The 16026-nt window shown below is 48.3% G+C and overlaps 2 protein-coding genes across 2 annotated transcripts; both read right to left on the bottom strand.

Moving 5' to 3' along the window:
* Positions 1 to 7768: 7768 nt before the first annotated feature.
* Positions 7769 to 9384, bottom strand: TMEM230 (transmembrane protein 230). The gene is made up of 3 exons (XM_010019834.1): positions 9255 to 9384; positions 8670 to 8792; positions 7769 to 7909 (listed from the first exon to the last, which is right to left on the bottom strand). The coding sequence occupies exons 1-3, from the start codon at positions 9351 to 9353 to the stop codon at positions 7769 to 7771; spliced, it is 363 nt and encodes a 120-aa protein (XP_010018136.1). The 5' UTR covers positions 9354 to 9384.
* A 4663-nt stretch (positions 9385 to 14047) lies between these two features.
* PCNA (proliferating cell nuclear antigen) lies at positions 14048 to 15939 on the bottom strand (the record flags this gene model as incomplete). The annotated part of the gene is made up of 5 exons (XM_010019835.1): positions 14048 to 14147; positions 14254 to 14377; positions 14674 to 14868; positions 15023 to 15090; positions 15842 to 15939. Coding segments are annotated over 5 exons (568 nt in total), but the record flags the coding sequence as incomplete, so codon positions are not given.
* Positions 15940 to 16026: the final 87 nt, after the last annotated feature.

The raw sequence follows: 16026 nt of genomic DNA, 5'->3' as shown, positions 1-16026 counted from the left end.
TGGCAGGGGGTTGGAACTGGAGGAGCTTTAAGGTCCCTTCCAACTTTCCCTCCATCCCTCCTATGATAAGCTCCCAGAAGTGGAGCAGGCTCCCAGCTTCAAGCATTCAATGTCTCAGTGACTGCGGATACAAGTCAAAGAGCCTCCCTTGTTTCATGGGGAGGATTAAAACACAAGCTGTTTGTAAGTTGAACTTTGAAGTCTCATCTTAGCGATTTGAAATGCAGCCACCCAACAAAAAGAAACCTTGACAAATAGAGTTTTCTATATTTGAAGTTGGAGACCATGCACTGGCCCATTTTTAGGCATGTTACAATCCTGCCTCTGTTCTTGTGCAATAAAAGGCAGAAAGGATTCACTTGACCTGCAGGATCAAATGCAAAGAAAATAGGACATTGATCTGGGAAAGCAGCACCCAAAAGAGCAGTGGAGAAGTCATGCTGCGACATGAACTGTTGTGTTGAGAGACAAGAAGAATCACTGTGACTTTTTCTAATGACATACTAATGAAAACAGCTGCTAGAAAATTATATGGTGACGCTAATCAGTATTTGTAGGCTTCAGGACATGAGATCTTTCCCTTTACACTAAAGATACTACATGCTTAAAAGTAAGAAATAACCCTTGTGAGGTGATAAGGATGGAGCAGGATGTAAATGCTGCGTGCTGACAGGTCAGCAGGAGGGAGAGGAATTATTTGCCCTGGTAACAGCACATGGAAAAGATGGAAGCAGGGGGCAGGATGCATTTGCAAACATCTCATGTTCCCTAAACTCTTTACAGCCCCTCATTTGCTTTTGCAATATCCTCAAGTAGACAATTACCAATATATTCGTCTGTCATTTCCCTCCTTCAAGAAGCTGGGGAAGGAACCCAGAAGTCCTGACTGTGGATGTAGTCATTTCCCACCATCCCATCAGCAATCCCACATGTAACCACGCATTTCCCACTGACAAGGAAAGAAAGGTTCAAACCTTGCATGACAGGTTAACAGCATGATTTGCAGCAGTAGCTTAGATAAACGGTTGCAGGCATGGAAGACCAGCAGGCAGCTAATCCTTTAAAGACTTAAGAGCAGCTCCTACTTCAATCCAAGTAAATGTTTCACAATGAAATGAATTAGTGGTGACTAATGGGTTTTGTTCTCCTCCATTTGAACAGCCCTGACTGAAATGCTGATTCCTCCACAGAACTGAGGTGTTCAGTGCCAAAGCAGCTCCTTCACCAGAGCAGAAAGAGTCCTCTCAAAGAAGATTTGTCACAGTTTTGATCCTTCCTGTAATTGCAGAGAACTGGAAAAGCTCTGTATGGATTCACAGGCCTGTGTTACTGTCAGAGAGGCAAGCTCCAAAGTAGCCTTTATGCTGCTCCACAGATGAAGGCCAGCATCATGGCTTGGTATCCAGCAAGTGCAGCGGAGAGGAAGGAAGTGTTTGCTTCCTGATTCTTGTCGAAAGCAAGCTCTGTCCATACAGGCCACAAAACCAGACCTCCTAATAACTGCCTTACTTCCAATTAAAAGAATTTTCTTAACACCTTCCTAGATGAAAACAGTCAATGAAGTAACTTGGAATCAATCATTTCTGATCCACAATTAAGCATTTTACCCCTGAGATTTCCCCCCGCTTCCCTTACCCCTTGGCTCTGCCTCAGAATAAACGCAATTCTCTTGGGAGAGAGGAACCTCTCATGGCCCACTGAACTGTCTGGACTATTTTTAGTTAAACCCAGCATTCCTAAAAACCTCAAGCTGCTTGTGTGTTAAGGAAGGAGAAAGGAAATGCTGTGAACGTGCACATCCACATTTCATATTGGGAATGCACAACACAGAGCTCTAGGAAAAAGGCAAAGACCATTTCTTTTCACCAGGTAGAGAAGGCAGAAAATGAAGGCAGGACTGCAACATCCCCGAGCTGGAAGAGGCAAACCAAAGCTCTAAGTACAGTTTGCACTTACCTGCTAAACCGATGAGCTGCAGCTCCAGAGCACAGCGCAAGGAAAGTGCCAAGTGGGAAGGTGGGATCAGTCAAGGAGTCCTGGAGGTGCTTTACAGGTAGAGATCTTACTGGGAAGAGCAGGACAAACCCCCCCCAGAAGGGCTGGGAGAAAGCTCATGGAGTGGTATAGAACAGAACAGGAATCAACTAGGTTGGAAAATACCTTTAAGATTGTCAAGTCCAACCTTTACCCCAGGACTGCCAAATCCACCACTAACCCATGTCTAAGGGGAGGCAGAAGATGCAAGGGGCAGTTGTATGAATGGGCTGATACTTGGGATTTTAAAGGACGAGGAACAAGGAGGAGGAGTATAGGGAGAGCATGACAAAACTCATTTAGACCAGGGCATAAGTGGAGCACAGGACAAATGTGATTAGAAGGGACAGAACCTTTGTGCCGAGTCATTTCTTCCTGCCCTGCAGGGATTTTACGTTGTCTTTTACGCTAAGCAAAATCCATATTGCTGGAAGAGCACAGCGTGGCACTGAGCATCTCATGGCAAGTGTTGCTGGATTTGGCTAATTGCAGTTGACAGAAAGCATGAAACCCCGAGCACAGGGGCTGCTCTGAGAGCTCCTGCGTGATGGGCACCAGAGAAGCACCAGAGATGCTGCTGCAGATCGTGCTGTTTGTTCAAACAAAGCATTTGGTTTCCGGTTGTATTTATACCTCTGGGAGGTCGTAGCTCACTGAGTCATGACATTCTCTACTTTTCATTTCCACAGGTAGTTCATACAATCCCAGCCTGGTTTGGGTTGAAGGGACCTTAAAGCTCATCCAGTTCCAACCCCTGCCACAGGCAGGGACACCTTCCACTAGAGCAGGTTGCTCCAAGCCCCTGTGTCCAGCCTGGCCTTGAACACTGCCAGGGATGGGGCAGCCACAGCTTCTCTGGGCACCCTGTGCCAGCGCCTCAGCACCCTCACAGGGAAGAGCTTCTGCCTCGGAGCTCATCTCAATCTCCCCTCTGGCAGGTTAAAGCCATTCCCCTTGTCCTGTCCCTACAGGCCCTTGTCCAAAGCCCCTCTCCAGGTTTCCTGGAGCCCCTTTAGGCACTGGAGCTGCTCTAAGGTCTCTTTCCATCCAATTTTTGCTATGTGACATTGAAAGCCCCTTTCGGGCAGATATCCTTCTACAGGATCTCCCAACAAGAGCATTAGCCATGACCTTGCAGATCATAGAATCAACCAGGTTGGAAAAGACCTTTAAGCTTATCAAGTCCAACCATTCCCAGCAGTGCCAAGGCCACCACTAACCCCTGGCACTGAGGCCTCGGCTACACGGAGTGTGAGCACTTGCAGGGCCGGTGACTCCAGCCCTGCCCTGGGCAGGCTGTTTCAATGCCTGATGCAACACTGGATGCAGTGCTTGCTATAAACCCTCACTGTTACCAGCCTTGTCCAGTGCCTGAGTTGGCAGAGACCACTGCTGTGCTCTTCACACCATCTCTGGGAGCAAAGCCTCTCCAGAAAGCCCACTGTGTGGGCAGCATGTTGACTCCTTGGCTCTGCACTTGAATGTCACCACTTGGTACAAGTCTGGTGCCTGACTTCCCTTTGTGATGGAACCTGGCTCTGGAAGTGTTAGAAAATCAGTTACACACAGCATCTTTGAGCCAGGAGCCACTGGTGGCCATCCTTCCCAGCTGGTGGCATTTGCACCACCAACAGTGGTAAGGAGCTTCCTGCAGAGGAACATGCTCCATTCTGCCTTGGGGAGCACAATCTGCTGTTAACAACAAGCTATTGCAGATGAGGAGATAAGGAGCAGAGAATCACAGAGTCATGGAATCCCAGCCTGGTTTGGGTTGGAAAGGACCTTAAAGCTCCTCCAGTTCCAGCCCCCTGCCACAGGCAGGGACACCTTCCACTAGAGCAGGTTGCTCCAAGCCCCTGTGTCCAACCTGGCCTTGAACACTGCCAGGGACGGGGCAGCCACAGCTTCTCTGGGAAACTTGTGCTCATGTCATCTATTCACCTCCATGTTTCAAACAGTTTTGCTACTAAGAAAAGTATCCTCTGAGGGGATGATGCTTCAGAACTTCAGTTCACTCTGTTCACTCCAGTCATAAATCAATCACAGGATCAACTTAAAATGAGTCTTTGCTTTTATAAGTAATACACTGGGGGAACAATCTACCAGCTCAGGCCACAGGACTCCAGAATCACGTTTCCTAATGTCCTTCCAGCAACTTCATAGTATTAAATTAAGTGCATAATCATATAAACACACCACACAACAGCAATAGGAAAACATCACTGAGGACACATGAATTAAAGCACTCATAACCTAGAGAAAGCCTCAAATCAGGTGCCTGTTCTTTCTCCGGAGCTGCTGTGCATAATAACACTCCATTAAGCCACATAAATGCTGACTATTTTTTTCCCTGACACAGCTGCTTTGCCAAGTGCCTGGAATGGATGATGCTCAATAATGTTCAGTATTATCCTCATCCATCAGTGTTCAGCCAGAGCCTTATTTGTCATTCAAGCCTTGCTCTAGAACCAGAAGCTTCTCCTATTACCCTCAGCACTGTAGTCAGGCTGAGAACATTGGGGCTGTTGAGCCTGGAGAAGAGAAGCTGCTGGAGACCTCAGAGCAGCTTCCAGTGTCTGAAGGGGGCTACAAGGGTGCTGGAGAGGGACCTTCATCAGGGACTGGAGCAACAGGACAAGGGGTGATGGGTTCAAACTGAAACTGGGCAAGTTCAGGTTGGAGATAAGGCAGAAGCTCTTCCCTGTGAGGGTGCTGAGGCGCTGGCACAGGGTGCCCACAGAAGCTGTGGCTGCCCCATCCCTGGCAGTGTTGAAGGCCAGGTTGGACACAGGGGCTTGGAGCAACCTGCTCTAGTGGAAGGTGTCCCTGCCTGTGGGCAGGGGGTTGGAACTGGATGAGTTTTAAGGTCCCTTCCAACCCAAACCAGTTTGGGATTCTGTGGGTCAGGCAGTTCTCCTCAAACCCACAACTCCCAGGATTTTCCAGAAGGGACGAGAGGAGCAGAGCCACGAACTGTGGGATTTGGCAGCAGCATCTGCCAGGTGAAGGGAAGGATACAGCTCCGCACTCAGGTGCTCGGGCAAGGCAGCAGGAGCCCAACCAGCCATGGAGCTCCTGCAGCAGGTCCCCAGCGTGGCAGGAGTGGGAGGAACATTGAAAAGATCCTTTAGTATTGGATCAGCACCAAAACGACAGCTCCGTTCTGGAGGAAAGCTTCATCCTTGCACGGTGCTTTACACAGAAAAGGGCTGACACACTGACTGCACTCAGATCTACAGCAGAGCAACACCACTGCTACAGCATGGCCCAGGCTTGGAGAAACAAGATGTTTCGCAGTAAAGTCTTCCAATCTCTTGAAATAAAGGGAAACTCATGCTATTTTGCAAGAGAAAATGGAATCCTGGCTATTAGCTACACTACAGCTAGACAGTTAATGACATTAGAACATCTAGAGACTTACACTCTGCAGGACAACCCTGCTTAGAATGTAGTATATCAACTCAAAGAATGAAATCATCTGGATCTCCATTCTTCCAGTGCTCAACAGACCTTCTTTCTTCCCAAAAAATGCCTCCTTTTTTCCACATTAGATATAAAACAATCCCTGTAGAGAGGAAAATTTCCCTGGGGCCATCCCTCATACAGACAACCCTGTGAGCATTAGGGCAGGGGTTGCTCTTCCTTCTCCACTGCACTGCCAGAGGCCTTTGCTTCTGTCAAATGAAACAGAAATGAATTAATTCCCTTCCCTCCAGTCCCCTTTTCATTATCATTAAGCATTTACTTCTCCTTCTTAGTCAACCACAAGGCTTCTCAACTTCCTGCATCTTACCAGCCCCACTTGAAAGCATCTTCTTCCTCCCCCTTTTCTTTCTCCATCTAAACTTCCCTTCCACTTCCTCTCCCCTTTTCCCAAATCCCACAGTTTTGTCCCCTAATAGAGGCTGATTCAAGGCTTTGCGTCAGCAGCTGCCCACGTGGCCAGACCCAGCATTAATGGACACGGTTCAGCTGCTCCCAGGCACGATGTGACAACATCTGGGAAGCGTCAGGAACACGACAGGGCCGGTGTGACGCAGCAGGGAACGTGCAGAGCCAGAAAGGGAGATCTGGGATTCAGTTATTCCTCAGGATTCAGCACACAGGGACACACACAGACCAATCGAGTCAAACGAGGGGAAGAGATGGAGGTTAAAAAAAGGTCTTGGCTCAGGCTTTGGGTTTAATCTGGAACGTTGGAGGAGGAAAACAGGCAATTTTAAGAGTACTTTCAGGGCAAGGTGTTCATTCAGCGCTGTTCCCATTTTGACAGCTCCACAGACCTGCTCTGCACCAACAGTGATACTGCTCTTCCATCAAAAATGATGAGACAAACCTGACAGTTCTGGAAAGCCAGGACCAGCCTGCAAGCTGTATCCAAACAGACACTGCTCCTGCTACATCACACAGCAAAAGGAACAGGGTGTTTGAACCCCAAACCAAAGCAAACTGAAGCAGCACATTCTCCAGCCATACCAGAGCACCCTGGATTGCTGCACCAGGGAGAGTAATCCCAGCTCAGCACAGGGTCCCGGAGAGCACATGGAGCTGTTGGAAGCTGCTGGCTCAGCAAAGCCTGCAGGGACTGCAACAGCAGATTCAGCTAAAGCCTTAATCTGGCTGCCCCAAACAGCTTTTGGTGCACACCGAGATCTGTGAATGTGGAAGAGACAAGCTTATGATTTGTACACAGAATAGAGTGAAGTTTATTCATATTAAATACATTTTACTTGCATCACTACTTGTCACATATTTGTTCCCCAGGACACCGAGTTCATTCCCACTTCAGGAGAAAGGCTGTTTTTACTTGACATAAACTAGAGCTACTCATCTGTTTTCCCTGAATAACCTATTACTGAAGCTGGCAAAACAATATAAATGGGATTTATTCACTACAAATTATATAGAGATTTTCTTTTTACTGTGCACAGCTTATTATCTAGATGAGGGCAAAATGCTTCCACACACAGAGCCAGCCAGCTGGAATTCAAGCATCTCCAGCAGCCACACTAGTCAAACCCAAGATGTTTGCTATTTAGACACTCGAGTCCTGCTCTAAATTCCAGTCCATCTCCCTGTATCCTTTTGTTTACCACAAGCAAAACCCAACAACAACCTTTGTAAAGGATAAGCAGATTTTGCCAAATTAACACTGGTGTGGGACAAAGCTTTCTCCTGAAGCATGGGTCTGCTGAGTACATGAGCTTGGTCCATCTGATGAGGGGTTGTGTAGCAAATGCACTATGTGTAGATGATCTCAGGCGCAGTTTTCCCCCTGACTTTTGTTAACTCCCGACAAGCACAGGACAAGTAGTTTGGAAGCATTTCTGATGGACAGAGAACAGAAGGAGAATTGAGATATGGGGTTTGTCTGCAAAGGGAAACCTAACGACAGCCACAAGCTCGCTGAAAACTAAAGTAAACTCTGTAAAACAGTTAAAAAAGGCTCAAGTCTCTTTGCTGCTGCTGAGACTGGCTCATCTATTTTGGGAAGAGGGCTAGAATTTGCCTTGCCCAAGGAGAGGTTCTTACAAGCAACCAGCATCATGTAACCAACAAGAGGAAAACCACCCTAAATCCCATGTTCTTCTCACCTGATGGTGAATCCTGAAACCTGCCACACCAGGAACTGGTGTCTCACAAGTGATTAACTTCATCTACAGCCCTCTCTGATCGCCAGGGTAACTAACAGCTCTTAGTGCCAGCCTAAGTACAATGGGGTTACATCCACTGCTCAGTCATCAAAGTCCGGGATGTCGTCGTAGGAGTAGCCCCGGTAGCCTTTGGAGGCGTAGTAAGCAATGCGCAGGTGGTAGAAGCCTGGGAGGAACACGAGGATCCCAATGATGAGCACAGGGATAGCACGGTCTGTTCCCTGCATGGAGAGAGACACAAGTGGTAAGAAGGGATCTGTACGGGGGAATCATTCCTTTGTTTTAATTATTCATCCCTAAGGTGTAGCTGGCAAAAAACCCCCTCCAAAACTCATCTTAAATGAGAAATATCTCTGTTTTCACCAGGATGAGCTCTAAATCCTCTCCTCCTTGCTACAGGAAGCCCTCAGCTGAACTTCTTTAGATCAGAGGGGTGGTTCCTCCTAACACAATGAACAAACCAGCTCCACCTGTGCCTGGACCGTGCCTGATTACAGCCCAAACGCTGCTGCTCCCAGTGATAAGCAGCAGCTGCCAACTGTAAAGCAGTTCCAGAGGCACAAGGTAAAAGGAGAAGTGTGCCATGGAGCACTCAGAACAGTCATAAACACAGAGAGGAAAAAAGCAGTGCTGTGGCCTGTGTGGAGGTCTGGTATCTCCTACACAAGAGCACTGATCCCAGGACAAAGTTGAGCTCTGCAGGGATGCAGCATGAAAATGAAACTGTACCCCAGGGAGGGCAGGGTTTCTCTGGCACATCCCCAATTCAGCTCTGAATCTGCTCCAGACTTGCTAACTGAAGGCATCAGAGGGCTCTGCTGCCAGGGACACGAGGCTGCAGCCAGCAAACACCAGCAGGGTGGTGGAGGGAGGGGTGAGGTCTGCCTTTTGCTTTCAGTTTCTACACTGAATATAGTAGATTCATGGCAGGCTTTGAGGAATGAGTGATGCAAAACTCGGATCAGAAGTGCCCTCACTTACGCCTTTGCTAATGTATCCAGCCAGGAGGAGGGCTCCTATGATAATCAGGAAGGTCCCAATCATGAAGAGCACAACCGCCAATGCAATTGCCTTGTAGGGGATTTTTGGTGGGCTCTTCTTGAACTGCATGGAAAGAACCACAAATGTGAAAGAGCTTGACTCAGCACAGCCTCCCCCCGCCCATGGCAGAGGTGTGAATCCCACAGGAAGCAGACTGACACAGAACAGAGTGCTGCAAGGAATCCTTGCTGAGCTGGGGGTTACACCCTCACTGCCCAAACTGCTCCCCAGTCCTCACCTCCCTCCTAAGAAACCCATTTGACCCCATTAAAGCAGCTGCCTTCTTCCCAGTTGAGCTCTACAGGGCCTCCAGCAGGAGAAGGGTTGAAGCAGTGGCTTGCAGCTTACTTCATGGAGTGCTTGGAATGGACCTTAATCATCCAGTTCCAACCCCTGAGCCGAGGCTGCTCAACTGGAGACAAACAAAACCACAGCCTCTCCTGCCTGTGCAAAGCTGGAGCAGCCTCTCCTAGTAGTTCACAGTCGGAGGAGCAGCAGAAAGAGGTTTCCTTCCCCACTTCTTACCTGCAGGTCAATATATCCATCATCAGTGCTGGAGAGCTTGGAATATTTGACTTTGCTACTGGGAATCCCAGCAGTCAGGTTTGTACGTGATGGCATCATTCCAAGGAAGCCTGAGCCTCAGCTAAAGCCTGGAAACAAAGAGAAATAGAGAAAATGAAATCAGATCAAACTGGTGATAGAGTCTGAGACATGGATCGAGTGTCTTAAGAGGAACAAGCCTGCACCGACCAAAAGGCATCTTTGTCCTTGTTCATAAATTAAATAATTTCAAATAAAGCCTTGTATTTAAGCCTAAATGGGTGCTGAGGCGCTGGCACAGGGTGCCCAGAGAAGCTGTGGCTGCCCCATCCCTGGCAGTGTTCAAGGCCAGGTTGGACACAGGGGCTTGGAGCAACCTGCTCTAGTGGAAGGTGTCCCTGCCCGTGGCAGGGGTTAGGACTGGATGAGCTTTAAGGTCCCTTTAAGCCCAACTGGTCTGGGATTCTAAACCACAGAAGCACAGCAACAGGGTGTGAAAGCCAAGTCGAACTAAGGTAGAACTGGTGTTTAAAGCAAGACAGACATTCCAGACCAGTGCGCAGTGTCTAAAGCAGCTCATTTCACAAGGAGATGGCACTTCCAGCAGGGAGACGGCTGAGCTCCAGCTATTTCTAAACAGGGACCCGAGCAAACAAACCCAAAGCAGAACTGAACAAAGCAGCTTTTCAAGCAGCCGGATGTTTTGCAATAGATCCATTTTGGGAAAGAAAAACCACTGGAAACGAGAATGAAACGGAGCTGTCATTGCCCAGACTCCGGGGGAGCGTGACGAGGGGATGCAGCGGTCAGGGGATGAGGTAACCAGCAAGGAGCTGAAATCCAAGGTCACAGAGGAGGGAACATCAGGGCAGAGCTTCATCCAGCCACACCAGGGCCATACCCTGCAATCTCCCCTGGTTGTGGAGCCAACCCTGTGGTTTCACTGCATCCACCCTCTCCTGCAGCCTGAGTGCTCCAGGCCTGGAGCTGGGCTGTGGATACATCCCTGAGCCACCACAGAGCTCCATCACAGCAGGAGCTGTGCACTGTGGGTCCCACAAGGGAGGTGGAAAATCAGCTTTCCAATTTGCTGAGAAAGGAACCACACGTGCAGATCCCAACTGTCCCAACGGGAAGGGACGAAGCTGATTTATTCCAAACCACTGTCTGGCATCTGAGGTAACAGCATCTCCTCAAAACATTCAGTCTGCACTTGAACTGAAAGTCCTTTGTCTGCCTCTTGCTAATTGCTGGCACATCCCCTGCCATCAGGTTTGTTCCTCCTCCAGTAAGTCTGACACTTATAAAACCCCAACACACTCTGATCTTGAACCCCACGGTTGTACCTTTAACTGGACCTTTTTGCCCCTTTTTTGTAACAAAATCAAGCACAGACAAAACACTTTTAGCCCCATCGATAGGGGAAGTACCACCCTTATCACTGGTGGTAGCACTGGCATCCTCTGCTCCACACACATCAGGTCACAGACCTCAAATACCTCCCCGGCCTCCCACCTCCCCAGGGGTTCATGTGCAGGGTGGGGGAAGAAGCCAAAAGAAATCAGCACATCTGATGGGTCAGATTTCCCAATTCAGCCCCATTTTATTCCCATGTACCACGAGACTGGGACTGACTGTCCCATTATTTCCCAGGCTGATGGCTTCCCAGGAATTCTTTCCAATCTACACTTGTAGAAATTGTCCTGCCCTTCCCATTACATTGCCAACAAGAAAGAGGATATTAAGGATGGATGAAAGAAACCAAACCTCTTTCAGACTTTATGTTTAAGAACCAGGCCCAAGCCCACTAAGCTTCACTCCCCTTGTGCTCTACATCGGTTCAACACCACAAACAAGCTCGTTGCTGTGTGCTTTAAGAGGAAAATAAAGGATGAATCACGATTTTACCTCTAACACTATGTGCTACCATCCAAATAAGAGCACTCTCCTTCTGCCCAGGAATAAGGAAGGAAGAGGACGGCGCTTCTCATCCTTTCAGAGCTCAAACCTTGCACTTAACACTCGACTCCTCCTCCAGCCCCAAAATGGTTTCTCTGCTGCTGAGCAGGAAGCTCCCAGCACCACTGAGACCCCCCCGAGCTGCACCCGCTGCCCCAGGACATGGATAAAGCCAGGTACCTGCTGCTCAATCCCATCTCTCCGCTGCTGCCGCTTCACTTCCGCGCTGCCCCGGCCCCACAGCAACCCAGGAAGTTTATTCTTGATGACGGTCATTTCCTTCCAGGTTATGGCACAGCCTCTCGCTGGCTCAGCTCCAAGGGCTTATTTCCAGGCTCACGCTCCAGATGGGAAGCTGGAATGACAGTTCCTCGGCAGGGTTCCTCGGAGCAGGTCCTGCTCGCCAGGCCCATGTCCTGCAGGAGCTAAACTGTCACCTCAGAGCTGCAGTTGTGGATGGTTTGTGAAGTGGCACCTCCGTACCCATCACTCCTGCATGTGCCTTAAAGTAAAGGTGATTTTCTGCAGGTTGTAATTCAACTGTCAGAGCCAGCACAGAGCTCCATCAGGGCTGAGGATGTGACAGAAGCTGTAGCCAGGGAATTACATCCAGGACCTGGAATATTAACCCATCAGAGGACACAGAGCCATGGCTGTGCCTCCTGAGAACAAGGGAACTGCAGGAAACACCCTGCTTCCAATTCCTGTCATTTAATGGATTTAGAGCCTGGAAAAAATTTCCTTCAGTTTCCAAGAATTTTCCCTCCCCCTTTTCTTATTTCTTTTCTCCTTGGTGAGAAACTCTAAATACACGTGAACTTCAAAAGCTGCTTCGAACATGAAGAAACACACAGAACATTTACTAACCCTCCCCAGCTTCCTTCTGCTTTATTTGAAAGGGAACATCATTTGGGAATGGCAAAGTAAACATGGAGCTTCCTTCAGGATTTATCCAGAAAGCAGACACAGCACGAGTCAAACGTTACGCGCGTAGATGTTGATGTTAAAGGATGGTTCTTACAACATGAAGCTTCTCCATTTGATCATCACAGCTGTAAACAGGCAGTTAAAGCCTCTGGCTTGGTTTTCCTGTGTTTGTGAGTAGGACAGCACAAGGAAGAGGTTGTTAACCCCCACTGCACCAAAAAGAATCTGCTTCAATCACTATCCCAGAGTCACAAACACCCCTGAAACCCAGAATCCTTCCCTGGTTCAACATCAAACCCTTGATTCTTCACCAGTGTACGTGTTTACTTGCTGCACTGTGGATACAACATTGATCCAAGCTGAGAAGGGACACATCTGGAGGGGAAAAAGTGCTTCCTGGTTATTTAAGGTTATTATACTCCAGCATTCCAGGCAGTAACTCAGCAGTTGCTGACTTGAAGGGAACTAAAATCTTACTTAAAGGATCTTTTCTTAAAGGAACTGAGTGAATCAGTGAGCTAAGAAAGTTCAAGGGAAAAAATGGAGTATGGACACATGAGAAAGCTCCATGTGGAAGCTGAAAACCAGACTGAGAGCCATGTGCACAGCAGCAAACCAGAGTCAACACTGTCTCTGCTACTAAAGCAGTGCTGCCACTGAGCAGGAATTGAGGGCAAAGGCACTAAAAGCACATCCTCAGCTTCCAGCAGGGCTGAGTTTGTGAGCCAATAGCCAGCCCCATCACCCTGACACAGCAGAATTCGTTTCCCTATCAGCACTGCCCCCTTGTGAAATGCTCCTGCTAACTCAACTGGGCTTTCAAGCAGTTAATGCTCAGGATACTCTTGATTTGCAACTAGTGGGAAGCACACAGCCTCTCAAAGGAGGATACCCGCAGCACTGTGGAGCCTGAGTGTTATTCACTTCAAGTCAACAGAATCGCTGTTGTTCGTGATGAAGCGGATTCACTCCAGTTCGAGGGTGAGGATTGATGGTGAGCTCGCAGCTATACAGTAACCAAAGAAAAAGCCTGAAACTGTCCCCAAATCTTGTGCTTCAGGATCAAACCTTTAGAGTGAAAGACCTGTAAAACCTTTTGTCTTAACAATAAGCATGATCACAAACACCTCCAAGTGTGCTACATGAGCACTAGGAGCATGCAAGGACAGAGGCACCAAGGGACTGCAGTGACAGCTCCAGCCCTCTGCTAGAGGCAGCTCTGGAATCTGCTGAAGTGTTCCAAGGAAAAGCCATTTCACAAACCTCTGCTTAGAGGGAACATGGGAGACAAATCAGTCATTCAAAGTGTAACCATGTCACTTCAACAGTAAAGTCATCAGAAGCTGGCAACTCCAATGCAAGAAAACCCCCCCAAGCTGGCCCCTTGCAGTGCCTTTGAAAAAGGAATGAAGCAGGAACATTCACAGTTGGACAAGTGTGGATTCATCCACCCCACATTTAAACAGGATAAACCCTTGAAATTAGACTCTTTATTTCCAAGTTGCAGTTGGAATATCAGGCTTCAAAAAGAAATGGATCAAGTAAGGTCAAATAAACTTGTGGCATAACTGAAGAGCAGCCCTAGTCCACAGGTGAAACTCCAGGAAACATCACCTTTACTCGAGTTAAATATTGCACCCCTTCTCTAAGCCAAGGAGTAAGTTACTTCACCTTCAGACAGCATCTAAGAAGTTACTGCAAGTAGAGGAATACACTAGAAAAAAAACAGAAATTTCCTATTTCCAACGAGAGCAGCAGAGCAGAAGAGGAAGGTAAAAAGTATTTACAAAGGTATCTACACAACAGGCCTAACAGTGCTCGTACGACGCTCCAACGCACTGGAACTGCTACCACCACCACCACTTCCTTCTCCAGGCTGTGCCCTCACCCCTCAGTCCTGCTCCAGTTAAGAACCTTCCTGTTGGTCTTCGATCTTTGGAGCCAGGTAGTATTTTAAGTGTCCCATATCAGCAATCTTGTACTCCACAACTGGGAAAAAGAAAAAGAAACAGCGTTTTCCTCAGAAAAGCCATTGTCAGAAGTTCTTAAAGCTGTTGCAGCAGCAGCATTCTCAAGCAGAGCTGCTTCTACTTACCAAGAGGAACATCTGCAGACATGCTGAGTGTGACTGTAGGTGACAGGGGAGTGGCTTTGGTGAAGAAGTTCAGGTACCTCAGCGCGAAGGTCAGCTGCACTGGCTCGTTCATCTCTATTGTAACCTAGAAAAGCAGGTCAGACTCCAGCTAGTGTCACCAGCAGCATGTTCCCTCAAGCCTCTCAAGTAACTCGGGCACTCTGAGGTGGGCAGGGCTGTTCCCCACCCTGCTGAGCCCTGCTTGTGGGTCCCAGCAGCCAGGACCTCAAGTTCGCATCAATTTGTGGACTCTAATCTATAAACCAGAGAAATAACAATGTGATCCCCCAGCTTTAGCCCCCAGAAGGCGAGGGAATTAGTTGTATTAGCAGAAACCTCAAACACTGAGGACACCACAGGAACTGCGAGCACTAAACTTACAGCTTCTTCCTCTTTATCCACATTGCTGGTCTGGGACAGCTTGATGTTGCCGTTGCCCAGCTCCCCATTAGCCGAGAACTTCACCCCATCTTTGGCACAGGAGATGACAACGGCATCGCCAATGTAGCTGAGGTCTCTGCAGATGCGGGCGAACTCAGCAGAAGGCATTTTCACTACACAACTGTATTCCTGTTCCTACAAAGGAAGAGTCACAGTTAAAACTGCTACCAAGGAGCCTGGTGTAGTCACTGACCTTGAGTTTGGTCTTCCCAAAGCTCAAGTCCAGGCATGAACATGGGAAAACACCTGTGTCTAAGACATAGAGTCAATCGTTAGAACTGCTACTCACTGGAATTCCAAGCTGCTCCACATCAAGATCCATCAGCTTCATCTCATAGTCAGAAACCTTCTCCTGATCTAAAAAAAATAAGCATATTTTGACCAAGTGTTTCTGAGAAGTTGTCATCCTGAGTCTAAGTGTTGTCCCTTCTCCTCCCTCCCCTGGCAAATAAAACCAGCTCAATTATAACCATAAAATCCACCTTGTTTCATTAGAGCTAGAAATCAGAAAGTGACCCAACGGCCTCTTGTAAGGGGACAGGAAGCCACCAAGGACATCTGTATGGGACCTAAGGAAGAATCTTTCTCTTATGAAGAAAGTACTGTCACAGCAGCCTTCCAGTATCTGATGGGGGCTACAAGGATGCTGGAAACCTTTCATAAGGGACTGTAGTGATGGGACATAGGTGATGGGTTCAAACTGAAACAGGGGATGTTCAGGTTGGAGATAAGGCAGAAGCTCTTCCCTGTGAGGGTGCTGAGGTGCTGGCACAGGGTGCCCAGAGAAGCTGTGGCTGCCCCATCCCTGGCAGTGTTCAAGGCCAGGTTGGACACAGGGGCTTGGAGCAACCTGCTCTAGTGGAAGGTGTCCCTGCCCATGGCAGGAGATTTGAAATGGATGAGTTTTAAGGTCCCTTCCAACTCAAACCACTCCATGATTCTAAGCTGACACAAACTTATGCCCCCAGACTGTTTCAGGAGTTTAATTCTCAGGTGACCCCTCCCACTCCTCAAGCATTTCTTGTCATCTCCTCCCCCCTCTTCAATCTGGTGGTTTATTAAGACTACCTAAAGACACTGCGGCAACATTCTCAAACCTAACACTCACTTGGTGCTTCAAACACTAGCGCCAACGTATCCGCATTGTCTTCTGCTCTCAGAGTGATGATGTCTTCATTCCCAGCACATTTCAGTATCTTGGACATGCTACATGGGCAGAGAAAGGACGTTACTCCGGGATTACAAACAGGAACAGCCCATTACAGCGTGAGGACAGGGCTGGGGGGGGGGCGG

The sequence above is a fragment of the Nestor notabilis genome, unplaced genomic scaffold (genome assembly GCF_000696875.1).
Source record: "Nestor notabilis isolate BGI_N333 unplaced genomic scaffold, ASM69687v1 scaffold1958, whole genome shotgun sequence".
Lineage (NCBI taxonomy): Eukaryota > Metazoa > Chordata > Aves > Psittaciformes > Psittacidae > Nestor > Nestor notabilis.
This window is presented reverse-complemented; position numbering and strand designations above follow the sequence as displayed.